Raw genomic sequence first — 25,621 nt, forward strand, 5'->3', positions numbered from 1 at the left:
TTACTCCTTGTAGTGGTCCATACCTGACAGGTTTCTGTGACTGTAGGTGCAAATATGCAGGTTCAGTTGTTACAGTGAATCTTTTAGCGGTGAGTCATTTCTTACGGTTGGTCATAAATTGTCATGCAATCATGTGGGAATTGGCTCCCTCACAGGATGTGATCTGTGTAATTATATTTTCTGGCAGCGGCGAAGTGTTTGTCAGCTTCACTGATTGCATCTGTTAATAGTATTCAAGTAAGGTGGCTCCTTGCTCTTACACTTCAGAGCTACCTAACCTCCCCTGCGCTAATTAACAACTTGGCGGGGTGACTGACATTTTGGAATCCTCAGCCATAGGCCGGGGGATATGAATGAAAATATAAATCATGGAAGTTAATACTCCCAGTGCTTCAGTCCGTTCAGAAAGAGCCCTCCCACCTCCGACGTCTTCTCCCCGCACGCACCGATCACTTGTCAGAACCAACTTATGTACCTGTGGGTCACCAAGCACTTGGGACAGGGCGAGCCGCACTTCTCAATCTACCCGTGTGTGGGAATCTGCTCCAAGGCTGATTTTCTGAGTGTCTGGATTTCATCTTTGCGTTGATGCATTTGCAGACCGAGAGCTGCCGAACACACACACACACACACACAGTCGTCTACACCTGCCGGTACTTTCCTCGCACGTGCTCATGCACACAGTCAGACCAAAGAGAAGAAACCAGACCAAAGAGAAATTAGAAGACCTGCACGCGTCTTAATGAGGGACGGCCGGGCATCTGGCGTTCACCTCAGACCCTTTCTTCCCCCCACCGCTCTCTCTGGAGGACCTTAAGTTCAGCGCCTGTTAACAACTAAAGTGTGGATTTCCTGTCAAGCGCGGGTTCAGGCCCAACAAAAGGCCTACATGCTGGTACCTAAATACGATCCCTTCCAGCTGCCCCACATAAACACACAGATACTACCCGAGTGCAGGTTTATACTGCATCTGCGCTGCTCAGTGCTGTATTTTTTTGTGCCCTTATTGCACCTTTTATGGTACTCTAAAACCCCAATAATCATTGTAATATTTCTTTAATAAAGATGTAGGAGAGTATAACATTGCATGCTTAAGTGTGCTCTTTCCATTAGTCTCCTTATATAGTATAAACTCTATAGCTCTTTATGGGCACTGTGCAGCGTCGGTCTCCAAGGTGCTGTTGGGAGAAGTCTTGAGTCTTGGCACAGAACTTGCACCCATACCTCTTTTTCTCAGAGGGACTGTTTGGACAGAAGGACAAATATTGCCTCAGACATTTTTCATGTTTGTCTAGATGTGAGGGAGCAGCCGAGTCGTGGACTTGACTTGAATCCTAAATTCTGGCTAATGATGAGTCAATGACCTGCGATGCATGTGTGCCTGCGGGTTATCTCCAGGCAGAAGATGAAACACCTTTCAGTTGTTTTCCCTAACATTATTTATTTGATTCCTTTTAAATCAGCGCTGTAAATCACGGTTACCCCATACAGTTCATACCATGGGGCAGGCTGGAACAGGAACCCACCCCAGGGTGTGTATGGATCTTCACTATGCAACAGCGTTACACTGTATGAATGGTTCTGCTCACTATAGCAAATTCAAGTAATTGCATTTGAGCTTTCTTATAAGCCCTTCATTTGGTTATATCAGGTCCTGACTCCACATTTTGCCCCATTTCCTGTTAATGTATGCTAGGATGCTGGTGTGTTCCTTGAAAGTTTGTTGAATTCCTTGAATGGCGAGTGCTGTGCTATCAAGGAAGGTCATCTGGGGTGGTTGGGCTGTGGACGCTACCCGTTTTTACCTGTGCTTTTCATTTAAGGTCCGAGTGTCCATTTGGTATATTGCCTGTTTCAGTTGCACTAAAGCGAGGTCTGTTGTCCTGGAAACATAAAAATCAATTAGTAAAACAATGAAGTAATCCTTGTAATTTGATTAGGGTCATGGCTTTTGCAGTGACCTGTCTGCTAAAGAATCACAAACTCTAATGAGCTGTAAATTTAAGGTTTTTCTCCACTTCTTCTCCTTCACCCACAGATCAGATGCCAATAAGCCCATTAAAACTTTAAGTCCAGCAACACAAACATGAATGAATGCTTGAAACAAGTCTGCAAACAGGCCGGTGTGCAGAACAGCCGCAGCATTATTCCATCACTGCTGGCTTATTCTGGCTGAACTGCTTGATTAATGGAACTATAAGCCCACATGCTCATAGAAATATGCCGACAATGCTTTTGATGACCGGGTTTAATGTGAAGTGCAGCCAAATTTGTGTGTTTTCCCCTATTCCGCTTTTGAATTGTCTTTTATTGTGAATAAAACGGGGATAATTGTTCAAAACCGTTAGTTTTGAGTGTTTCATGTAACAGATGGGCACTATGAGAGATAATTGCATTTGTTGGCACTACTTTAAGACGTGGATTAGTAGCACCTGGGCGTCGCAAGAGTCAGTGGAGGGATCCATGCGGGCACCAGCTGGATCCGGCTTTTGCTGCTCGGAGATTATTTGAGGTATGAAATGTGCAGATCTGTGGAGTCGAAGGGTTGTGAGTCACATCCGCTCTTATTTTGAAAGTAGCAGGAGGAAGTCGAGGTCGCCTCTAAATCTGAAAGGCTTGACTGCGAGGTGAGGACAGCCGCTGGCAGAGAGGAGCGCAAACTTGGAGCAGAGAGGGGGGTTGAACCGAGGACTTGTTGGAGCGGCGGCATCTGTGTGTGGAAGCTGAGCTGGACTTCACACAAACCAGCGGGTTTGTCGCTCATCCAAGCCGGACTAAAGTGATCCCAGCTTCTGAACCATGAGGACAAACGTATGGATTTACCAGGCTTTGTTGTGCGTTGTGGTCACTACAGTAGACTCAGGTAAGAGCCGGGATGCCCGATTTGATTAATTACAACGTTTTAGTGTCATCTGGGCACAACTGTGGCAATTGACAGAGAAAGAAAAGTATCAAATAAAGTTACAATTAAAGTTGTTTTATCAACGCCAGGGCCTATTCTATGTATGCATATTTAAAAAATCTGCAGTTGCATCTCTAAATGTGCTTAATTTTATTTAGCGCCGCTGATTGAATTCGCAGGAACCAGCATGCAAGTCCTGTCATGGAGTGTTAACTGATAAATATATTGACTTCTGTAAAACTCCCAAGGCTAAAACTTGAAAATCAAGGAGAGCCTCTCGCCCAGCGTTCGCGTATGTGGCGCAAACAAACTTTGATTGACGCAGTCGAGCAGCTCCTCAGAAGTGACTGCAGGAATCAGGCAGAGGCTGGAGGTCTCTCGGTGTACCCTGACCCTGGATCAACGCCAAAATGGTGGTTTAGTGCCGTGACTTGAACGTTTCTCCGCACCTTCTCTCTGAATCGCCCGCGGTGACAGGGTGACAGACCTGTGCCAATGACGCACACCCTCCTGACGCGTTCTGGATCGAAAATGACTCCAGCAGAGACACTAATGTATCAGCTGGGCCGGCGGCACCCCCGTCCCTCCCGGCCTGTCGCAGCAGAACCCCACGGTGGGGGGGCGGGGGCGCACAGCCACCAACCACTTGAACCCCATCCAGGGCTGCAGATTATCTGGTTACACGGTGTCATGACATGTCATGGAGTGAGGCACTGAACCCATTGTTACCGCCTCCGGGAGGGGTAGCGAGGACCCCCAGTGTGGGGTGGAGGGTGGGTTGAGGTGGTTGCACACCCTGACCTCTGACCGCCCGGAGTCAGGGAAAGTAATAACGTGAACCTTGGTGTGTGCTGTATGTGCGTCGATCTGGGTAGAGATAGAAACAGGGTGTGTGAGCCCGTATGTGTGAGAGAGAGGTGTGGGGTTGGGGGGGGCAACATCTGGCTGCTGAGCCCAGCTCCACATTCTGAGGTAGATGTAACGTTTGCTTAAATCAGAGGCAAACCTTTAACCTGCTACTTTCCTGTTGTGCCTGATACACACCATCAGTTCCTAACCCTCCCCCCCCACCCACCACACACACACACACACACACACACACACACACACACACACACACACACACACACAAAAGATACTACAATCATGATTAAAAGTGACTCATTTCTGACAGCCATTTTTTTCAATACCAGCTGACACTTCGCTCAGGAGTTTGGTGTCGGTGTCGGTTCTTCACCTTTGCCTTCTTCTCCGAGCTGAACCGGGGACCCCACCTGTCCCCGCGCGCCGCCGCTGCCACTCCTCATTACATCTAACCGCCGCCCGTCAAATACGCAGCAAAGTCCACCTATATGATGAAGCGTGTGGGATATCTGGAGATAGCGGCTGAGTCCGGCTGCTCGGAGAGGAAGAGACCGAGTGAAATCTAATTGAGCGGCCCGGCCAGACATCAGGGCTGGAACAACACATGTGATGAGTGCCAGATGTGGTCCGGTGGAGGCCGAACATTAATAACACCCCCCCCCTTCAAAAAAAAGAAAAAGAAATCATCCACGAGGAGCCTCTAAACGCCGCACAGTTTACAATATCTTAAGTAGACGCAGGACGTCCTGTGTCAGATCTTGGCTCGGCAGCGTGCGGCTGTAACTCGGTAGCGTGCGATTTTACTCTGAGTTTTCTCACACTTGGTTATAGTTGGAAAATTATCGCGGCTAAATTCGAACTGCAGAAACATGACTTACAGCAGAGTGCCCTTCTCCCGAAATCACAAAGGATTTGGCCTTAAAATATGGTTCTGTCCTGCTTCTGAACCCGCTGGGATCATGTACGTTACATGCCTCCATGCGGCGACAGAATTCCTCTTCTGATGTGCCTTTTCGGAGGTAATGGCCCTCCACCAGCATCAGCTTTACATTTCCCACATGCGAGCGTGCTTTCAGAGGCTATTCATAGAACGTGTATCTAAAAATTTTGCTGAGATCGAGATGATGAGTCACCTCGAAGTTTCGGTTTTGGCGGAAAAGGACACAAACTCGATCGGGTCCTTCGTGACTGTTGAGGACTCATGAAAGTGTTGCTGAAACTTATCCCCGCATGAATCACCGGTGTCCATAAAATATCCACATATCGCAAAAAATGAAGCATAACAAATAACATGATGTATTAAAAAATGTTAAGGGGGGGGGAAAGCTGCTTTTGGCCCTTCTTGAAAGCAGTAAAATTCGAGATAGACTTTCACTAGCTCTAAATCTCTGACTGAGGCACTGGAGCGCATCAGTCTGCTGGACGGACATCATTCTGTTCTCTTGGCTCTGTTCACGCCTGCGCACCCACTCTTCAGCTCTCTCTGGAGTTTTCCGGGGCATTTCTGTTCTTTGATCCCTGAACACTTCCCCCCCCAAAAAAAACTTTCCTCGCACCTACAGCGCTGCAGGCTCGTGCGCTCGCTTCAGCCGAGCCTGGCTAGGCTGTAGCCCAACCTGAAAGCGTGCCCTCTCAACATCTGCGGGACAGCAGGGTTTTCGGAGAGGGCTCGACGGTGCGGCAGATCTTCGGGGAAGGCCCGGGCGGCGTGATCGCATACATAGCAATGGCGCTAGCCGGGGGCTGCTTTCACTGACAGATACAAATCAAACAAAAACAGCACCCATAGCTTTGCAATTTCTGGATCCACCCCCTTGAAATTTATTGGACTCTTACGCAGCCAGTTTCCCTCCTCCTCCACCCTCCCCACTGAGTTTGGTGAACTCTCTGCAGGTTTTTTGCGTAATCTTAACAAACAACAGAAATGTTTTCGCCTTTGCTCCGCCTCTTCCAGGCCAGGACCCTCGCGCTTCTGTTTTCTGCTGTGCTAATGTGATGTTTCCAAATATTTAATCCCCGCTAATATTGGTATCTGACCCACATACTGGTGTAAAACAGATGAGTCAGGGGAGCGACAACGGGTGGTGGGTCTGGTAAATCCATGGAGGCCACTGATGCTTCCTTTCTTGATGTAGATGTAGAAGAGTCATGAAAGTGAAAGGAAAGTCTGTAGTTGCATGGCAACAAGAAGAAGCAGTGGGTTGACTGGTCGCAGGCTAAAGCTGGACCCAGACAAAGGTGCTAAAGCTGCAGTTGCGGGGCAGTCAAAATCAGTAAAATTCGGCCAATTTTCTAGCCACTGAATTGCTTTTGCTGGTAAATTGGAAGAGGGTCAAAGGGTTGAATCAGCAAATACGGCCGATGTTAGAGGCCGGTCGCGTGATTGAGAGAAATAGCCACAACCCAAAATTGGTATCCTCTGTCCTCGTTCTTCTAGGTCCCGGCAGAAAGAGCCATCAGTCGCTACAGAGGTACGAAAAGTCCGACAACCACGTGCTGGTTTGCGCAGACTGCCCTCAGTCCCCTCTTGTATGGACCAGCCGGTCGCAGGAACACTGCGCCCGCAAGTGCAAGAAGGTCAAGAAGAACTTCAACTGCAGGTGAACGCAACACACGCTGTTTGTTTTCTGTTAGAATACCTCAAAAACCTGGAGCACTGCCTCGTCTCTCCCCTCCTCTGCATTGACAGTATTTACATATTTTCGCTGTTTATCGTTGGGTCATCTCTCAATGACTTCCCCGGTCTATACGCAGGGCTTTCAATTTTCAGCGGCACAACAGGAAATGCCACTTGCTTCCCTTTGACCGTTTCACCCATGGCGCGCAGAGGCAGCCCAACGTCAACTTCACCTTGTATGAAAAAAAAGGTACACTCTGTCAGGGTTGGGGTTCCACCGGCTCAGGTGCAGACGCGGCCGGGCGTGGGTTGGGGGTAGTTTCAGTTAGCCTCTAGTGTTCAGGGTGTTTGGTATTTCTCTTGACATAATAAATGCCCCTTGCTCTCCTGCTGTTAAATCACTCGGCCGAGGAGAGTTGCATGGATAAACAAGTAGTGAGCTAAATCGTAAACAAAAAAAAGTTATTGTTTATAGCGGGAATGCTAAAGGATTTTCTCCACCGCGGCCTGTGGAATCTAGCACTCTAGAATTTATTGCCAAAGTTATGGAAACTCCCCCCGGTGACATTTAATGAACTTTGGGGAGTTGTCTGTTTTGAGAGCAACACGCAGGCTGGGACATACTAAAACGCATGCAGTAAAAATGTCTTATTGACCAAACATGGATAAATGTATTCCAGGTGGTCGAGTCGGAGAGCGCAAATCAACCTTTAATTGACTTTAGACTGTTTACATTGGCACGCGGCAGGTACACAGGGAGCGCTAATGTGAAAGTGAGAACATGAATGGATGTTTTCTCATGTTTTTATGACCTTTCTTAGATTATATACGGGAGTGTATCATCGGCACCAAGGACAACTACAGAGGGAGGCGGTCATGGACCAAGTCAAACATTACGTGCCAAGCCTGGGCAGATAATAACATCAACGAGCACACGTGAGTCCTCCTTTTTAATCAAGGACCTCGATAAAAGGAGCACATCTTTATGGCCACTAATGAGAAAAGCTGCTGCGGCTTCCTTGCGTGATGCTCGGCGAGAAACCAAAGGTGTTAATCATTCGCTTTCCGTGCGCCTTTCGATTTAAACCAGCAGCCTTCAGAAGCCCGCTCCTCTAATCTTCAGTCTTCCACCACCTCCCTGGATGCTCCCTCTCCGCCCCTCTGATATTGACCAGGCCCCAGTAGCTGATTTATTGGGGCTCAGATCATCCCCTTGCACCTCAGGGGTTAGAGGAAGGCACGGAGATGGGCAAACGTTTAGCTAAATCAGATTTCATTCAACACATGCGAGGATTTCCTGTCTGTGGAGCCACCAGGTGCATTTCAAAGATATTTTCTGTCAGGGGCAAAAGATCTGTGCCAGTGCCTCGTTAGCGTGCGTCATTAGTTACAAAACATTTTTGCCATCCCGACCCTAACAAGAGTTCAAAAACACTTGTTCAATAACACCCCCGAATTAAAAACCATGGCCAGGGTTTCCCCTCCAGAAGTAGCCCTTAGCACCAGCCATACTTTGTCATTGTTTATGTGACACACGGCTCTGATCCTCGTCCCAGATGGTGAACGTAACGTCCCACAGCATCGCCCCAGCTTGTCAGCAGCTTTTTACATCCGAGTGGTTAAAGGGGGCTGTACTTCAGGGAGATTTAGTGCCACTGTGGGGTTAGCAAACATGGGACCGTCCCGCTGTGTGAGAATTACCGCTGTAATGAACCACGGACCATTTGAGTTCCAGGTAACTATTATTTTCATGCTTGACCGATCACCATGGACCAGGGGGTGATTTCTCAGGAGGTTCCCTCCCAGGAATGGGACTTCCACCTGTTGTCTATATTTAGTGTTTGGCCCAAAGGGTCTGAAAGCAGGGTGCACTAATGTCTCTCCAACTGTGAAGAATGAAACAGAATGGAACATTTCTGTTCACATCAATAATAACATATAATAATGTTAATAACATAATCCTCCTGAATCACAGTAAGTTTTTCAGCTTACACTGCCGCAGACTCATGACTCTGAAGCTTCTGCTGAGACGCGAGATCGACACTTCTTACATGGTTACTTTGATTCCAACATTTGCTAATTAATATAGAATGATTTAGAAGCACTACCGTGAATGAAGTTAGCATTAATGTCATTCTAGATGTATTTTAAAGTCCAACTCCAGACAGTTTGATATCTGAATTTCTAAGCTAAACAGCAGCATGCTGATGTGCTAGCCCAACTTTAGCCTATCTGGTAATTACTGCTAGAGAAGTACCTGTCAGTGGCGCCAGTTAGCTTAAGAAGAAAACAATAAAGTCCTGTCTTTGAGTGCCTCAGAGGTTCAGGTATGTAGATCCGTTCCAGATCAACAGATTTCAGATGTTTCCTGTCACACTATGCTTCAGAAATGAAAAATCACTTGGAGAGATTGTTTTTTCCCCTCTGATTGACAATTCGCTCACTGATCTTGGAGCGCTTTTTCGCTTGGATGCTTTGGCGCTGAAGCCCTGCCACGCTCGTTACGTCACCGCCCGCTTTCGCTGCAGTTACTACAGGTCTAGATTTCATCTTCAGCCGTGTCCAAAACCTCAGCGATAAGATTTGTCGGCCGAGGCGGCGTAGCATGTGTGCGCAGTGTCTGCCTGCTCTGATGGGAACGGATTTTGGCAAGGAGATTAATAACTGGCCAACATCTGTTAGCGCAACATCATTATGGCTGACTTGCTCCCATGCCATGACTGTTTGTGGATTCTCACCAGATGTATAGCGAGCAAACTTGTTATTCAGTTTGTGAATTTAGGATACTGTACTGCAATCGAAATGTACTGCGCTTGTGAGTTACGTGCACCAGATGTGAGTTCTGGCACTTGGCGCTGCGCTCCATTGAAGTGGAGCCAGGATTTTGACTATAAGTGAAACTTTGCTATTAACACGGTTGTATTTTCTCTAGGTGGGACTATGATGTCTAGCTGAAGGCCTTCTCCTTCGCTCTAAGTTAGATCCCAGAGATTTATTCTAGTTCTAGTTTGAATGATGATCTACATTAGAGCAGAAGCCTCGCGTAAGTCCCAGGGCCTGGTGGGGAGAGCGGAGCTGACTCCCTGCGAAAAAAAAGGGTCATTGTCTGGGTTAGTGCACGGACAAGCTGCTGAAGGGAGGGTGGTTCGTTTCCTGCTTCTCTTTCTACACCATTAATTAAACACAGGACTTCTTTTTGCTGACGCTGTCCTGCTTAGTTAAATCAGTCACCTGGCGTCTTATATATGCAAGGGCACGCTGTGTTTCCTGTCTTCCCTCCACCCGCCTGCCTGGGTGAGTGGGTGGGACAATGTGGTCAGCATGGATCAGAGGGTGCTGACTACCAGCTTTTCATCATCCTCCCCTGACAGAAGATGAATTTCACGCATCATCCCCTTTGCACGGGGGCCGCTCCCAAACATTACATCACATCTGTTTGGGCTGGTACTGGACTGGTCCGATTTCTTGCCAGCCGCAGGACCGCTTGGGCTACTTCCAGTGGTTCATAGTATCGTACTGTGCTGTTGGTGGTTACTCTGGTGTGACACAGTCTGGCCTTTTCACTCTTGAGCGGGCGAAGATTCAGTAGGAATCAGTAAGGGGAACGAGGAATACGTGGAATCCTAGAGACAAGAAAGGTATTGACGTATTTACCCTACAAAAGGTGTGTGTGACCGGTCAAGCTGGGAGTTACAAAGTAACCCAGTCATGCCATAATCACATGCATTTCTCAGTGCAGCCTGGATCTTTATGCTGAAGTCCCTTGAATTTATTTGCCTATGTTACTGTATACACACCCCGAGCAGCCAACTGTGCAAGTATTCCCGGAAATTTATTTATACTGCCTGCGGTGTCAGTTAACACTCTCAATAATGTTTGCCTGCTCTCCTGTAGGTTTTATCCTGATAGGTACCCAGCGCAAGACCTGAGGGAGAACTTCTGCCGGAATCCCAACAACGACCCCGGTGGTCCATGGTGCTACACTACAGACCCCAACGTAAGGGCCGAAGAGTGCGGCATACCTCAGTGCTCTGAAGGTAAGAGCCTTCGAATGAGGGCCAAATAATAAGGGGATTAATATTTGTTCCTCTAACTTTAAGGTTTTCCTACATGATAGATGTCTGTATGGTGTGTAACGGCGAGGACTACCGGGGGAAAGTGGATCATACAGAGAGTGGCAAAGAGTGCCAGAGATGGGACTCTGCAAGGCCGCACAAACACCCTTTCCAGCCCAAAAAGTGAGCTCCAACCCTGTTTAAGCTGAAACATATACATAAATTCAGGATTTTACAGCATTTCCATCCTTCAAGGTATCGGGGCAAGGACTTGAAGGACAACTACTGCAGAAACCCAGATAATCGCCTGCGTCCCTGGTGCTACACCATGGATCCCACAACAGCATGGGAGTACTGCAACATCACAGTGTGTGGTAAGGGCCAACTGCAAACGCTCTCCACCTTCATCAGATCAGAGAAAGGTGAACCGAACTCCAATTATGGCACTTTGGAAAATACCTGCTACGTTTCACCTTTCCGTCTGTTGCTCTGTTGAGCTGTGCTTTGGTTCTTTTGGATTGCGGTTTGGCTAGAGCGCCAAGATTTATACACAACTTTTGTGTTTCGCTGTAGGTGTGGAGTTGCTTGAGCAAAAACAGCCCCCCCACTTCCCCCCCTTCCCCGCGGAGCCTCATAAGCCTTTGTTTATGAAACTGAGTCTTTCATGTGGCGGTTGGGTTCAAATTTATCTTAACAAGGAAAATAAATAGGTTGTTTGTAGCTGGAGGTGTGTGTGTGTGTGTGTGTGTGTGTGTGTGTGTGTGGGTGGGTGAAGGGAGGTGGGATAGTTAAGACAACTCATGGACCGTATTTAAAATTAAGTTTTATGAGACAGGTTGTTTGTATGTTTTCTAAAAATGTGTCACAATCCTTTCAGAGGGTTTCATAGATGAAAACTGTAACAAAACAATGATGGAAAAGACGAGTTTAACGACCGCAAACGCCAAACGAGCATAAACAAATGTCTTGGAGATGATGCGATGCACATGATACGACCTTGACAGTCACTGGATCTCAAGCTAATTGAAAACTCATGGCAGATTTTTCCCGCTTTGTTCTACAAACCTTCTGGCATCAGCACAAACGAGGAACTAATTATTGGAAGACCGACGCTAATCCCCGTCGTAGATCTACGATGGATCGCGACAGGCCGACGTCATGGCGGAGGCTGTTGGTTTCAAGATTTTTACTTTCAACACATTGTGGTGCATGCGAGGCATTCTTATACATGAGTGGACATCTCACATGTGCTCTTCAGAGAAGAAGAAAATATGCATCAAAAGAAAATGTCGAACCAGAACAAAACCCTTGACGTTGTGTTTTTTTTATGGACAATACAAATGGTTCATATCCTGAATAGTCGAAATAATTAGCAGCAGACCTGATGTCTCTCACATGGAACTCTGCGTTAGCTTTTTTAGGCGTGCTGTGCGCCGAGCGCACAAACAATCTAGCGTTACCGTGGCTAAATCGTGTTTGACAGAGTTGTGGTTTAGATAACTTTCCCCTTCGTATCTAATACAAAAGACAAAAGGAAACAGAAAAGAATGGATGTCAAAAGGAGGATCTGCCATTGGAGAGTTTGCTCAGCTCTGCCTTTGAAAGCACCATGAAATATTCCCACATGCGCGCCCCGAAACACTCTCAGCATCTCTCTTTGTCTCCCTCAGACACATACGCACATGTACTTTGCAGAACATGATATGATTTACAGCGAGGGTGGAGGATCTGCATTTGTCCAGATGTGTGCATCTGCCCTCTGAAAGATAAAAACCACTGACCTGTACTGCGCAGCGCACACAGACACTGGCATGCATTACATCAAGCCAAAGAATCCCTCTTTTCCACCCGCCTTCTCATTTCTGCTTCAAAACATTCCCCTTCCCTCCTCCATCTCCTACCATCTCATTTGTCAAAGGCTAAAGAAACAGAGACAGAAATCCAGAGGGGAGAACTCGCTCCCCGTCTGCTGCATTCCCTGAAGTGCTGAGAAGCAGAATTCCACCCCAACATGTTTGGAATAGTTTTTCTGCTGGATAAAGTTGCCCCCAGTTGGGTGTCATAACTTGGCTGAAATAAACAAGGTCCCAAGCTTGGGAGTGGCGGGGGGGGGGGGGGGGGGGGGGATTAGTTTCATGTTGGGCCCAGGGACGTATTCAGGACTCGGATTGTTCATCGTTGCGTCCTGTCGGAGCTCCCTACTTGGAAGAACGTGTGGAAGCGATGTTATGAACACAGGTTTTCCATCGCAGACCCGGGGGAACTACTGATTTTGATCATCTGTCTCTAGGTTAAACATGACACATTCTTCAGGGGATTAATTCCTCCCTTCTTGTTCTCCCTCCCTCCCTCGCTCTCGTTAATGCGCTCTCCCTTTCTGATGTGCAGAAATCCAATCTGATGTCTTCGTTTCCCCCTAGACTCCGACCCGAGGCACGAGGACGCTGAGGTCAACGTGACAATGTCCTGTTTCCAGGGGAAGGGGACGGATTACCGAGGCACCATGAACGTCACCCCGGAGGGCGTGACCTGTCAGCGCTGGGACTCCCAGTTTCCTCATAACCACTCCTTTCTTCCAAACAGCTACAAATGCAAGTGAGTCATGTTTGTTTCGTGGCCTCTTGGCGTGAATTCCGCTGCCTTGGCCCTGTCAAAGAGGTTATTTATACATTTTGCGCGTCTGACTGTTGGACTGCCAGAGTTGTAAAGAGTGAACCTCTGGTGCGGAGAGCGCAGTCGTCAGCATCGTCATTTAAATTGTAGCTGGTGCGTTTGTTTCAGGGACCTCAGAGAGAACTACTGCCGTAACCCCGATGGAGCAGAATACCCATGGTGCTTTACCACAGACCCTAATCAGAGGAGAGCCAACTGCACCAACATCCCCAGGTGTGACGCTGTGGACACACAAACAATAGGTAACTTTCTGTAAACCTATAGCGGGATATAAGGTTGTACGCCATAAAGGAGCCATTTTACTCTCTACTGAATAAGATACATACAGGTGTGAATAAAACATGTTTTTATTTCTTGTTCATTCCAGTCTTATTATGTGGAGGAAATCTTGATGCCACGGTTCATAATGGGGGATGAGATCATTTTGTCATTAAACAAGTCTCAATGTGCAAAATTAGGATGCTCAACAATCATATTATCTCGGCCAGCTAGCAAGCAAAGCAGTTTCTCTCGATTTCCAGCTCCCGCTAAGAAAAAAAATAAATAAATAAAATCTAGCAGCAAATATGCAACTTTGAAGATGGACAAACGTTCCTGAAGAAATGTGATCGAATTACAAACCCGCAAAATTCTCCAAGCGCTATGTCGTCGTTTTTTTTTTTCGTGAAGAGCCGAGTTACATCGACGCTCTCGTTATTGCTCCCGTCGGACTTGGCCGCTTGGCAGCGCGCTGACGAGTGAATTCCATTTCATGGAAGAACAAGAACTTTGGCAACCGGCGCTGCCTGTCATTCCCCATGTTTCCCTGTTTTACGTTTACGGAGACGAGACCACACATGTCAAACCGTGGCGCATTTGTTTGTTAATGGAGCGGCGACATTTGTGTTTAAGGGCAGAAATTGCGCCATTTCATTTTCCTAATAGGATTGAGAGCTACAGATTGAACCCCTGACACAGAGTCGTAAGTCAAGTCAGAATCCTGAACGTGACTCTTATTCCATCACGAGAATCAGCTGCCAGCGCTGAACTCATGTTCAGTTTGCAGCTTTTAAATGCTGATTGGGTGTAACTTCTTTTTCTTTTCCTTTTCAGAGTGTTATGAAGACAGTGGAGAGTCATACAGGGGCTCTTTATCTACAACAAGATCTGGGATTCCCTGTGCTGACTGGTCGCATCACATAAACCGGTAATGAGGTCATTTATTCTGCAAATACTTATCTTGGCACCTGGGAGATGTTCCTTGAGGAGATGGCAATCTTTTCTACACGGTTGTTGAGTCTTTGTTGACAGCTAGCTAGCTTCTTTGTGAAAACCCCTTTCACAGGAACGAAACTAAGCAGTGAAAACAAACAGCGAGAGGAAATCGGGGGATCCTCAGGGGTCAATACCCGGCCCGATTGTTATTCGTCTGTAAGGGACAAGAGGAACACCCTGGGGTGCTCTTTGAGCGACCCGTCCAGAGGGAAACATTCCCCACTCGAGTGTTGTTGCTTCACGCTCAAATCGAGCTGTTGGAATTACTTAATTTACGGGAATTCTAAAAGCCAAAATGGCACAGACAGATGGACATGTTCCAGAGCTGACCCCTGGCCCCAGGAAGTGCTTTCTGAGAAAGGCAGATCAAAGCCAATCAGCTCCCTCACATAGAGTGCAGCCAGCGAGTCTACTCTGCTCAAGGTCAAGGGTCATCCCAGGAAAAACTGCTGTGAGCTACAGCTTGTTTAACATTCTCCTGGGAAGAAGAATTATCTCCTCCCCTTGACAAATTGTTGCCCATCTCTCATTATTATCATTTTAGCATGTTCAGACTCACAAAATTAGATGTGAATTCCACAAATATGGATCAGAACCAACCCATTCCCACTGGTCCCGAGCCTACGTAACACCCAGAGAACATACTTTCTTTCTCCCGTGAGACGGGTTTCTTTCCTTCTAGGGGTAACTGAATGCACCAAATTCATCGCACTATAGAAAATCCACGGTCGGAATCTTTAGGCATGACATGAGAATCTGCATTTGTGTGTTTTACAGTTGGGATTCTCACTCTACTGAATCCCACGTAGGGCTGGAGCAAAACTACTGTCGGAACCCGGACAGGGACAAACACGGGCCGTGGTGTTACACCACTCCAAATAACCTTCTGGTGTGGGACTACTGCAAACTGAAGCACTGTGAGTACTTCACGAACCCTTTCAGATGCATCTCGTGGTCCTTTCTTATAAATTGGATGTTAATGCTAACCTTTAAGAGCCAAAGACAACTTCTTAACGCATGGAATCAAAATTTTTATGAATCCAATTTGCACTCCACAAACAAGAAAATGAAATTTAGTCATACCCCAGGGGAGATCCTGCTACAGTTTTAGCATCAAGCTAGCTCTAATGCATATTATTCAGACTGGGCTAACCTGCTGTTGCCAAAGACCCGGGAATGACTTCAACCGTCCCATCTCAGCCAGCACAAATGCGTTCCCGACGTATAAAATCCTACATTGCCTCTTTCCCTCCTTTCATAGATTTTACGTGAGCAGCGTAGAGAAGGAGAGACAATTCCGAATGTGTTTCGAATTGAGCTCGGCTTTAGCGAGAGGGCCGTTTTTCGTCGGCTTTCTTGTTTAGAACACGATCCCTCTTTTTGTTGCATTTCTCAAAACAGCACTTCTCCCGTTGCCAACAAAAATGCAGTTGATACATGAGTGTGTACAGTACACATGTGGTGTGTACACATGTGGAGGCACTCGCAGACCATCGAGAGTTCTGAGAATTAGGGCCAAAATTGGTCGTCACGTTAGCAGTGTCCTGTGCACAGAAATGAATAATCTGAATCTAATCTAAAAATCTTGTTAAATATCATTCTTGCGGCGAATATTTATCTAAAGACTTTGTTTAAAGCCCCTTTCCTCCTCTAAGGAGCACCACTGGACCAAACTTTTCTGGCAGCGGACCATATCTCCAGCCCGTTGCCTCATTCTTTGGGGTTTTCCATTTCAGGGCTCCTCAGGTGATGAGCCTGGCAGCTTTTCTGATCCCCCCATTCCTCTCCGATTGTTCTGTGTATCTCGCATCGCCACCATATGCCGAATATCCCCCCCCTCCCTGAGCGAGGTTTTACATTTTACAGGCTTCCTGTGTGTTCCTTCACCACATTTAGAGGTATGTTGGCGATGATTGAGATATTTCTCAGAGCTGTAGATCTTTTGGAGGACACTAAACCACCCTGGCAGATCGTCTTTGACATGTCAGCCTTCATATATAGAATACAGGCAACCACAGAAGTTGCTGCCAACATAAAAAGGAGGTTTAGCTACATTATGGTTAATCCCAGCTGTGCTTTGACTGACACTTGTTATACATAAAACGATGTTAGCATATGACTAACTATATTTACAGTAGCATGCGCGAGCTCGGTAAAATATTGTCAGGGTTTTTTTTGTGTGTGTGAGCTGTTGTTTCCCATTGGCAGAATATTCAAACAGCAAACAGATGCAGGGCTTTTTTTGGCTGCCGTCACATCATCTGATAAAACGCACTCTCCAGCTAAGATGGACCCAACGTTTTCTTTGGCTGCTTTTAATCTGGCATCTGTGGAAGCCTCTATCAAATGGCCGCCCAATGATTCCCGTAATGTAAAACACATCCTCCGTGAAGTCTTTGGGGCCTTGAGCTAATTTATTTGACGAGGTTGCTCACCATCGCAGCCCTCGCCGATGATTCGACGCGGAGATTTAGCGTGGTGTCGTGTTTCGGGGGTGTTGGCGTGCACCGTGGATGGACGGTCTTTTCTTACCTGTGTGTTCCTTTACTTGTATCAGGTGCATCTGCGACAGCGGCTCCTCAGATTTACAGTGAGTGTTGGACTTTTTTTGTCCCTTTTTTCATTAAAATGGACTGTAATTACCCTAAATGCATCTCCGTGCTTAGATGCGACTCGCCCCAAGATATCGTGCTTTGTGCACATTAACACCAGGATTGTCGGAGGACACCGAGTGCTGGGTACAGATGGCAGCTGGGTTGTTAGCATCCAAAGAGCGTAAGTTATTTATTGTTGTTCCTATAAAGCCCTCATTTGCGGTTTAACCCTAAAGGTGAAATTTTGCTCCAGGGACGTGCACGTGTGTGGGGGCTCCTTGATCAGAGAGGACTGGGTTTTGACGGACCAGCAGTGCTTCTCTTCCTGGTAAAGCCCTTGAAATAGCTCCCTAATGCTCTAATATTAGCTGAGTCACTCTCCTGTTTATTTCTTGAAACTCTTCTTTCCTTCTCGCTGCCATTCCTGAAAAACTGTTTAAAATGAAGACACAAGATGTATCCTGTTTACTGATCCTCCCCGCAGATCTGTTTAACTTCTGCGGTCGGCCAACACAAAGCAGGTCGCACACAAACAGCGTGGCTACAGCTGAAGTAGCCACGCTGTTTGTGAGTCACCTTTTTAACTAATGCTAAAGCTAACAAAAGTGAGGTATTTGTAATGAGGATACCACTAACATGAGTTTTGAATCTGTGTCCCTGCGGTTATTAGTGTTCCAGATCTCAGGGAGTACAGCGTGCAGGTTGGTCTGCGCCACCTTAACGAATCCTGGCTCCACCCGAGGCTGCGCATTTCCCGCCTCATTTGCGGCCCGGAAGGATCCAACCTGATTTTGCTAAAACTGGTTCAGTAAGTAAACACAAAGGTTTTACCATTCGGTCCAGTTTGATACAGTGCAGGTCGGAACAGCCCGGCATACCTCTCCTGTGGGTTGCTTGCGCTGGATTTTGCTAGCTGCGTCAACTATTTGAGTCCTGTAGCATCATTTTTACATGATTTGTCAATAATAACAGTGTCAAGGTGGCTTTCCTTAGGGGTAAATAAGCTACCCAACGCCTGTCAATAGTACCAATAAAATCAGCAGGGTAGGTTACAGGGGGAGCGAGACACATAAGGTAAGCTGGTAAGCTAAACTGCCAGGAGAGTCTTGGAGACTCGGTTTGATTGGACTGGAAAAGGTTCCCCCCCTTGGTTTGCTTTCAGACTTCACTTTATAAAGTTGAATTGTCCGTTTTCATTAGCACCATAAGCGGATCGGCTTTGCTGCTAGCGAATTGAGACCAGAGTTTGTTTGTTCGGTCCGTATCAGAGTCCGGATGAGCTTCCCCAATTCCCCAAAAGAAGAAGACTATCCAAGGAAGAGAACTCTGGTCCCTTTTAAGCCCCCCCGACAGTACTCACACACAGCTGACTCTGCTAGCACCGTCCAGCTTACAGCGGATCATAAGGAACTGCATGTGATTCTCTTTTTTTTGTCCGATGTAGCCCCGCCCCTGTTTCTGAAGGCGCGTCCACCATTCACCTCCCGGTAAAAGACTGCCACATCACCGAGGGCACCAACTGCACCATGTACGGATGGGGGGAAACCAAAAGTACTGCTTTCTTTCACCGATGAGTCCGTTTTAGCATTTGTTCGGAGGGCACTGGCAGCGTTTAACCCCCGCGTCTCTTCGTTCAGATACAGGATACGAGGAGACCCTGAACGCCGTCACCATGCCGATGGTCAACAATGACATGTGCTCGCAGATCAAAGGGGATGCCGGGGAGAGCAGGATATGCGCTGGCGGCAAGAGAGGGGAAGGCGTGTGCGACGTAAGGGTCCCCGAGAATCCTGGTAACCCAAATGGCGTTTTCTCTCTGAGGTGTCATTCTCTCCGCTCTTCCCCCAGAAAGACAACGGCGGTCCGTTGGTTTGCCAGGAGCACGAGCGCAAAGTCATCGTCGGCGTGAGCATCCAGCGGACCAAGTGCGCCTCGTCGCAGCCGGCGCTCTTCGTGAACGTCGCCTTCTACTCAGAGTGGATATACAAAGTGTTCAAACTTTACCCCAACGCGGAGACAAACTGACGGCGTGCTGTGAAAACGTAACTGTGAAGGACTTGACCGCAAGGAGAGGCGGCGAGCAGGCCAAGAAAATTCCAAAAACTTCTCCAGCTCGATCCACGAGGGACAAGTGGGGAAAATCGCCTTATGGAAAGTGGCCATTTTGGGATTTTGCGCTCGAATTTGTGAGAACGAGGACGTAGAGCGGTGGAGTGATTGAAGGCTGGATACAACAAACGGAATCTGTTCTTCCACTTTGCAAATGAAGACATTTCGGTTGTCAAGTCGAATGTCGGTCTCACCACCAGCGTTCCTGGCACGCGGACGGCTTGCTAATTGTTTTTTGACATGTTCAGAGTTTCTGAAGCCAAGAAAGAGTATTATCTCCTGGAATTTACTTGAAAATGGACTCGGCCCAGCGCTCTGGGTCACCTATTCGTCTTTCTTCTTTTCTGAATATGTTGCCTGACTGCAGAACATTTTTTTTTTCCCGACATTTTATTTTCATTTTAAATTACAAAAATAATGCCCTCGTGAACTTTACAGTTGCTTAAAAACACCTAAAGGCAGACCCCGAGCCCTTCTTGTGATCATTTTAAAGAAAAACCCCTACGACCCGACCCAAACCCCATCCCCCCTCCACGTGGTATTAGGAGAAAAATCTGTCCCACCCAAATTGAAATTTCTTTCATCAAAAAGCTTTTTTTTCCTGTTGCTTTTGTCGACTCTTGCTTGGTTCACATCAGTGTTTGACGTGAATCAGTGACGGTTGCAACGTGGTCATTTCAACCCTATTTTGGTACAATTCTTCAGTCCTCCCAGCCAGCAGGGGGAGCAAACCATCGTAGAATTTAACTGATTTTTCCATTTGGTTTGTTTCAGGTAAAGTCCAAAATTAGACAGAAACTCAAACAAAAATGCAAAAACGTGCTTCGGACTCTGTCCGGTAGCTGGACTACGTTCTCCCCAGTTAGCTGTAACTCTTCCCCTGTGGTGGGTCTCTAAGTAGGACTGAGCAAAAATGCTCTAAATCTTGTGCTAATATTTGTAGCATGAGCGAGAGAAGAGCCATGCCAAATATAACATGGCTATTTGGTCTCCAGTTTGGAGGGAACTTTGGCCCCTGGTGGGCTGTGTGTGGTCAGTAGGATATTTTATACTTTTTTATTTCATGGAAAGTGACTCTTTATGTATATAGCTGCTGTTTCTGCTGTGCTCTCACATATTATAGGTCTTATAGATCTGGAGTATTTTTGGTCAGACTGGCTTCTTTTCTTTTTTTAAACCTTCGAGTGGTAGTGAGTGAATAGAATAGCGGTTATTTATTTCCAGATTTCACTGCGAGATGTTTGACTCGTGGTCACGTGTGTTTTACACGTGTGACGCAAAAAGGACAATGACTCCATGTTTTATCTAATTTTCGGACACAAACAGCGGTACTCATTTATTCAAGACAAGTAGAAGCAATAGACCAATAATAGTAATAATAAACACCAATAGAACATGCTAATGATATAGTAGGAGCCTAATGCTATCAGATGAAGCCGCAAACCGTTTTTGCAAGGCGGCACATGAATTCCTTTAAAAGAAAACAAACACTTTAAATTAAAAACTAGGAGCATTGGCATGAATGTCACATGTTGCTACACCCACCGGCATTTAACAAAAGGAACAATGTGAGTTTTAGCGAAGCCAAATCTGTCATAATCTCGTTTGCAGATCAGTTTCCTGTCCCCTCGTGTCTCTTATTTAATTTTACCATGATGTAAATAGCCCGGGGCCCTCGGTTAATGACAGCTTTGTAAGTATTTTCATTTCACGGTCCGTCCCTTCGTGTTTGTGCAAACTCTTAGCGGGCTGCTATTTTTGTTCAAGCGTTGTGTATCTGAGGATTTTGTGATTTCTGTAGCCATTTTGCATTATTACTATTTTAATAAACAAGTTGAAATCCACCTCAGACTTCTGTTTCATTCCCTGCTAGGTTTTTTCCAACCCTGAAGGGGTTTATTTTGAATGATTACCCGCTTTTTGGCTTTTTTGCATCACAGGCCGACGCAAATCCGACTGCACGATAACCCCTCTGAAGTGGCTAAGGGTTTGTGCTAAAGGGGGAAACTAAAATGTCTGGTGGGGAGGGAAAATTGGATCAAAACTGGAAGTCTCATACTTAAATGACAAGATAAGAACAGCACACCCGAGTGCTTGGTTGCTCAATGTGAGATTAGATATGCAGAGATCTCCAAATGTAAGATTAGTTTTGTGTCAAACGGTTGATAGTTAGCTGGACCACCGTACATGCTATGCAGCTAATGGGAAAATACTCAGCTTTCCAACAAAAAGGTCACCGATCTGCTTTCAAACCATCTTATCCGGTATGGTTTTAAAGCAGTTTTACAGTAAATCATTACCACGTCCACGCTGAGAGCTCACACGTGCGGTTTTCTCCTGTGAAAGGCATCCGAGCAGAAAATGAGTAGCATAAAATGACAAATAAAAGCAGCCCGAGGTTGAAATTCTCATTTCTGGCGTGAAGCTAAAGCTGTTTTAAAGGCTTCTGGAAGATTCACATCTGCGGCGGAGATCACAAACCGTCATGTGGGGATGTCATTTTCCCTCAAAGCCCGAACATCTCTGCGCGGCACTAAAGGGATCTGAAGGAACTCGAAGCCTCCGTCCCGTTCCAGCCGTAAAAGCCGATACCGAGAGGAGCAGATATCGGATTGGACTTTCTGATGCCCTACTTTTTCCTGACCTGCAGAGAAATCTTGAGGGGGGGAAAAAAAGATCCTCTGTGGACACTAAAACAAGCAGCAAACCAAAAAATGCGAAACACAACATAGTCATGGTGGCAAACTGAAATGATCCGTGACATCGCCAAGATAAACTGTGGGGGAAGTCCAGTCCAAATCCTGAAAATATACCTGCGATTGAGTGATTTGGATTGATGTGGTTTCAGTGTGATTGAGAGCTTTTTGTCATCGTTTTTCAGGGCAAGTGATGCAAATGGAAGAGAAAAACTTCACTTTCGGAGGGCAAAAAAAAAGGAGTATGTTCAAAATCAGTAATCTGTCGCCCTCTTCTGGTCTCAGCTCGTCCCTGCAGGCTTGGACTCAAGTCTTCAGACGTTTGACCCTAAAATAAAGCTGCAGCGGCAGGTTCAGTGTTGGGACAACTCCCATGACTGCTGGGAAAACAGGAATCCCTCATCAGGGTTTAAGTGGCTCCAGGAAACAGAAATCCCCTGTTGGTTCCAGCACTGACTCCCCAGGTGCTCTCCTCTCGCAGGTTTCGATGCCAGAGAGAGGGCCGTCCTGGCACCTGCTTGATAGGCCCCTGTGGGGAGAGCGAAGCCGTCTCTGTAGAGTTCCGCCATGGCTTTCTGGGTCACGGACTGGGTCACGGCGCCGGGAGACGGGTTCAGGAACGAGGAGGGAAACGAGAAGGATGCCAAAGTCTCAGAGTGCCCCACACCTGGAATCAGAGCGAGAGAATGACATTATATTAGCTGCAGGACATGTGAACAGATATATCAATAAATAGGAGTTTTGTAAAGACTAATCACATTCGCCAATGGAAAAATAACGTGTCCCAAGTGTTGTTCCCTAAAATAACAGTAATAGGTAACAGACAAAACCTGTTATTTTTCAATGCACACACTAAAACAGAGGTTTTAAACAAATGTCTAGGAGGGTCATTAAGGCAATAGATTAAATAACCAAGGAAGACCTTTAAAAATGTGTTTTGTGAAATATTTGTGAGTAATTCTCGTCTTATCCAGCAGAGGGAGCCGTTTACATAGACTCGAATAAAGGCCTAGAATAAAACCCCTCGACAAACTGCAACAGAAACCATCGTTCTGCAACATCTTTGTTGGGGTCCAGGGTTGTGCCTGTTTTGTCCTACAGGGGGCGATGTTGAGCTCAATTGGCTGCAGCTGGCACTGCAGGCAAATTACATCCTGCCGCCTACTGAAGGAGGGTGCTTCTGCCTATCAGTGCCAGAGTGTGGTGGGTTTGCCTCTGTTCCCGAGTTCTCTGCAGCCCAGGAGGGCTGCCTTTGTCTTCCTTGTGTTGTCCCCCCCTGTAAATAAAACCATTTGACCCTCTTACCATTGTGTCCTGGCCTGCTCTCAGGTTCTGTTAAAACCCCGCCGATACCTTATCAATCTTACCAGTTTCTTTTAGAAACAGGTAGCCAGTTGGCAGCTCCCTGTCGTCCAGGACGGCTTCAAACGCTTCACAGCCGAGTCTCGCCGCTCTCGAAGCCTTCAAGTCAACAGACAGAGAATCAACCAGGGTGAAAAAGTAGAATTTCACTCATTAAAGCTGCGTGTGATATTATTTACTATGATTTAGGAAAACCAGCTGCTCAGATGTGACATCACGGCGACTTTGCTGCCTTTGGCGAGAGTGCAGCCTCACCTGTTGAGAATAGCAGCCGTCTCCTGGAGCTCCTCTCTCCTCCTGAAGGCCTGCCGGTGGAGTGCACGTACACAGATTGTCACATAACACTCAGGTGTGAGTGGAGGTGTTGGCACGTCCCCTCTCCTCTGACTGCCGCCGGAGCTCAGGTGGGATTGAAAACACTTACTTTGGTTGCTCTTCAGCTTGGCTTCCCTCCTCCATTTAGCGCGTCTGTTTGAAAACCAGACCTTCACAGGACGCAGGGTCATCAACAGACGAACCAACAACCATCTCTGACGGTGCTGAAAGAGGTTCACGGTACCTTGATGGTGTCCTCCGGGAGCCGGATCTGGGCTGCCAGCTTCTCCCTGGTGTAGGTGTCTGCGTAGTGGCTGTGAGAAAACTCTGATTGGGGGCGACAGAGGGGTGTTTCTAGGTGATCTGTCAGCTCCGAGATGGTTTCCATCCGCTTTGAAACAGTTTATTGACGCGAACCTTGTTCAAGCGCCGCGCTCTGCTCCCGGCTGAAGGTGGTTCGGTTCCGGTGCCGCGCGTCTCTGTTGCCACCCGCCGCCTCCAGCAGATTTCTGCGGCCGATCTCTTCAGGAATCCGGTGATCTGCACACGTGACGCGGATCAGATGTATTTCCTCTCCGCGCGATGGAGTCCTCTCCGCCTGTACTCACCCTGCTCCGCCACGCCGCGCCCACCGAACTCCAAGCACATCGGCCCGTGATCCAAATGAAGCTTCCTCAAGATCCTGTTTATAGACGACACCTTGAGAAGGAGGAGGCGCAAAAAGAGCCATCGTGAGTTCCGGAAGTGTTTTCTCCTCCGGTTTCAAGGTTTGAATTGCCCCGTCACCTACGCTGGGCACTTTGGAGGCCTTGCACGGCCGCGTGGCGGCCAGCAGCTTGCGGATCTCCCACGCAAAGATGCTCGGGTTCTCTCTTTTGCATCGGACTATTGTGGAGATGACCCCAGGGGTGAGGAGCCGAGGCCGGCTCCCTCCGATGGTCTTGGGTACCAGCAGCCCCGTGCGGCGGTAGCGGCTCAGGATCTTGCTGACGCACCCGTTAGACACCTGAAACGCGCGATTGCTCCACGTTCACTGACCTCGAACACATTTCGTCACCGAAAACCAAACGTGAGTGGTAAATGTGAACGCGTACTCTCAGCATCCTGGAGATCTGGCTCGGACGGACTCCCTCTGACGCCAGTTCGATCATTTTCCTCCTCTTGGAAACAGGAAGCGGTCTGCCGTTCAGAAACGTGCCTCCAAGCTGGTTGACACTTCCACCAACTTGACACAAGAAAAAGTAGTTTTAGAGCGTGTAAATGTCCCTAATATCCAGGAAGAACTGGCAAACATAACTTGTATTTTCGCCCTCAGGTGTGCGTAATGCGCACCTGGACTGACGCAGCGCACCTAAAACTATACAGATGCAGTTTGAAATTTGTTAAACGTTAACTTTTACTTGTCAGATCACCGTTTGTTTCGAACATCTCTGCTTGCCTCCAGGCTCCAAGGTGAAATGATGCGGGAGGAAAACGCAAATGACGGACGCCCGCGGTGAGAGCAGACTTGCGCAGGTGGCTCCGCGTCTGGGCGGCCAGTGGAAAAGAGGGGGGACGGCGGCCGTCGGCATGGATTTATAGGGCCGCGGACCTCAACATGACGTGGCGTCTGTTACCTGAAATGTCAATATTGCCCAGAAGTAGATGTGGACATTATAAATCTCCGATGGGTCCCGCAGGGGCGGGTCCGGGCCGCACAAATGCCACGGATGACGTAAAAACCAGAAAACAGTTTTCTTTCCAGGATTTAAGGGACTAGTTTTTAGTTTCAGGTAGCCTGCGGGGGAAGAAGGTCGACTGACGTGGAAATTTACAACATTTAAAAAGTTTAAAAAACTGATAATATAATTTATTAGTCAAATACTGTTGTAGGTTTCTCCGGCTACATCCCAGTCTGGACTCTGGCGATGCTTAAACACAACTGTCACACGTCAGTGAGCCACTGCCTCAAGATTGTATCCGTTTCCTGTTGTTTGCCATGTCGAGTTTTGATAGTTATGGATTTATTTCAATGTTTCTGTGATTTGGCTGAGCACGTTTTTGCCCCAGGGGTTTCTCTTCTCTCCTCTTTGCGCAGCGGCCTCAGGTCTCACTCCAACGTGCGGCGCAACGATTAACCTCTGCTGTGATGCATTAAAAACATTAAAAAAAATAAAAGTCAAAGCTTTTCCCGTCTCTCA

The 25,621-nt window shown here is 47.3% G+C and overlaps 2 protein-coding genes and 1 long non-coding RNA gene across 4 annotated transcripts; 2 read left to right on the plus strand and 1 right to left on the minus strand.

Annotated features, from left to right (window-relative positions):
* The first annotated feature begins 2,611 nt into the window (after positions 1-2,611).
* Positions 2,612-20,912, plus strand: hgfa (hepatocyte growth factor a). Of its 2 annotated transcripts, none has more exons than XM_057022868.1 (18): positions 2,612-2,863; positions 6,204-6,366; positions 6,521-6,633; positions 7,205-7,319; positions 10,278-10,420; positions 10,501-10,621; positions 10,694-10,812; positions 12,859-13,033; positions 13,202-13,353; positions 14,204-14,297; positions 15,143-15,282; positions 16,923-16,955; positions 17,032-17,140; positions 17,213-17,287; positions 17,630-17,767; positions 18,404-18,510; positions 18,597-18,730; positions 18,808-20,912. In XM_057022868.1, exons 1-18 carry the CDS (start codon positions 2,800-2,802, stop codon positions 18,982-18,984), a joined length of 2,172 nt encoding a protein of 723 aa, XP_056878848.1. In that variant the 5' UTR covers positions 2,612-2,799; the 3' UTR covers positions 18,985-20,912. The 2 variants fall into 2 exon arrangements, with proteins under 2 accessions (XP_056878848.1, XP_056878849.1); XM_057022869.1 differs by having other exon boundaries at positions 13,220-13,353.
* LOC130519431 (paired box protein Pax-4-like) lies at positions 20,890-24,973 on the minus strand. Its single transcript, XM_057022870.1, has 10 exons — positions 24,854-24,973; positions 24,536-24,666; positions 24,232-24,447; positions 24,050-24,140; positions 23,859-23,981; positions 23,686-23,768; positions 23,551-23,611; positions 23,382-23,431; positions 23,132-23,225; positions 20,890-22,431 (listed from the first exon to the last, which is right to left on the minus strand). Exons 1-10 carry the CDS (start codon positions 24,867-24,869, stop codon positions 22,118-22,120), a joined length of 1,179 nt encoding a protein of 392 aa, XP_056878850.1. The 5' UTR covers positions 24,870-24,973; the 3' UTR covers positions 20,890-22,117.
* On the plus strand, positions 23,328-25,621 carry LOC130519432 (uncharacterized). Its single transcript, XR_008948313.1, has 3 exons — positions 23,328-23,530; positions 23,610-23,736; positions 24,886-25,621. It is a non-coding gene; the product is annotated as an uncharacterized LOC130519432 (long non-coding RNA).

This window comes from Takifugu flavidus, chromosome 22 (genome assembly GCF_003711565.1).
Source record: "Takifugu flavidus isolate HTHZ2018 chromosome 22, ASM371156v2, whole genome shotgun sequence".
Classification (NCBI taxonomy): Eukaryota; Metazoa; Chordata; class Actinopteri; order Tetraodontiformes; family Tetraodontidae; genus Takifugu; species Takifugu flavidus.

Coding starts and splice junctions, on each gene's coding strand:
- hgfa (XM_057022868.1), top strand. CDS start 2,800: ATGAGGACAAACGTATGGATTTACCAGGCTTTGTTGTGCGTTGTGGTC. Junction 6,367..6,520: donor AAGAAGAACTTCAACTGCAG/GTGAACGCAACA, acceptor GTCTATACGCAG/GGCTTTCAATTTTCAGCGGC. Junction 10,421..10,500: donor CATACCTCAGTGCTCTGAAG/GTAAGAGCCTTC, acceptor CCTACATGATAG/ATGTCTGTATGGTGTGTAAC.
- LOC130519431 (XM_057022870.1), bottom strand. Junction 23,612..23,685: donor TCCCGGAGGACACCATCAAG/GTACCGTGAACC, acceptor CGTCCTGTGAAG/GTCTGGTTTTCAAACAGACG. Junction 23,226..23,381: donor ACGGCTGCTATTCTCAACAG/GTGAGGCTGCAC, acceptor GTTGACTTGAAG/GCTTCGAGAGCGGCGAGACT.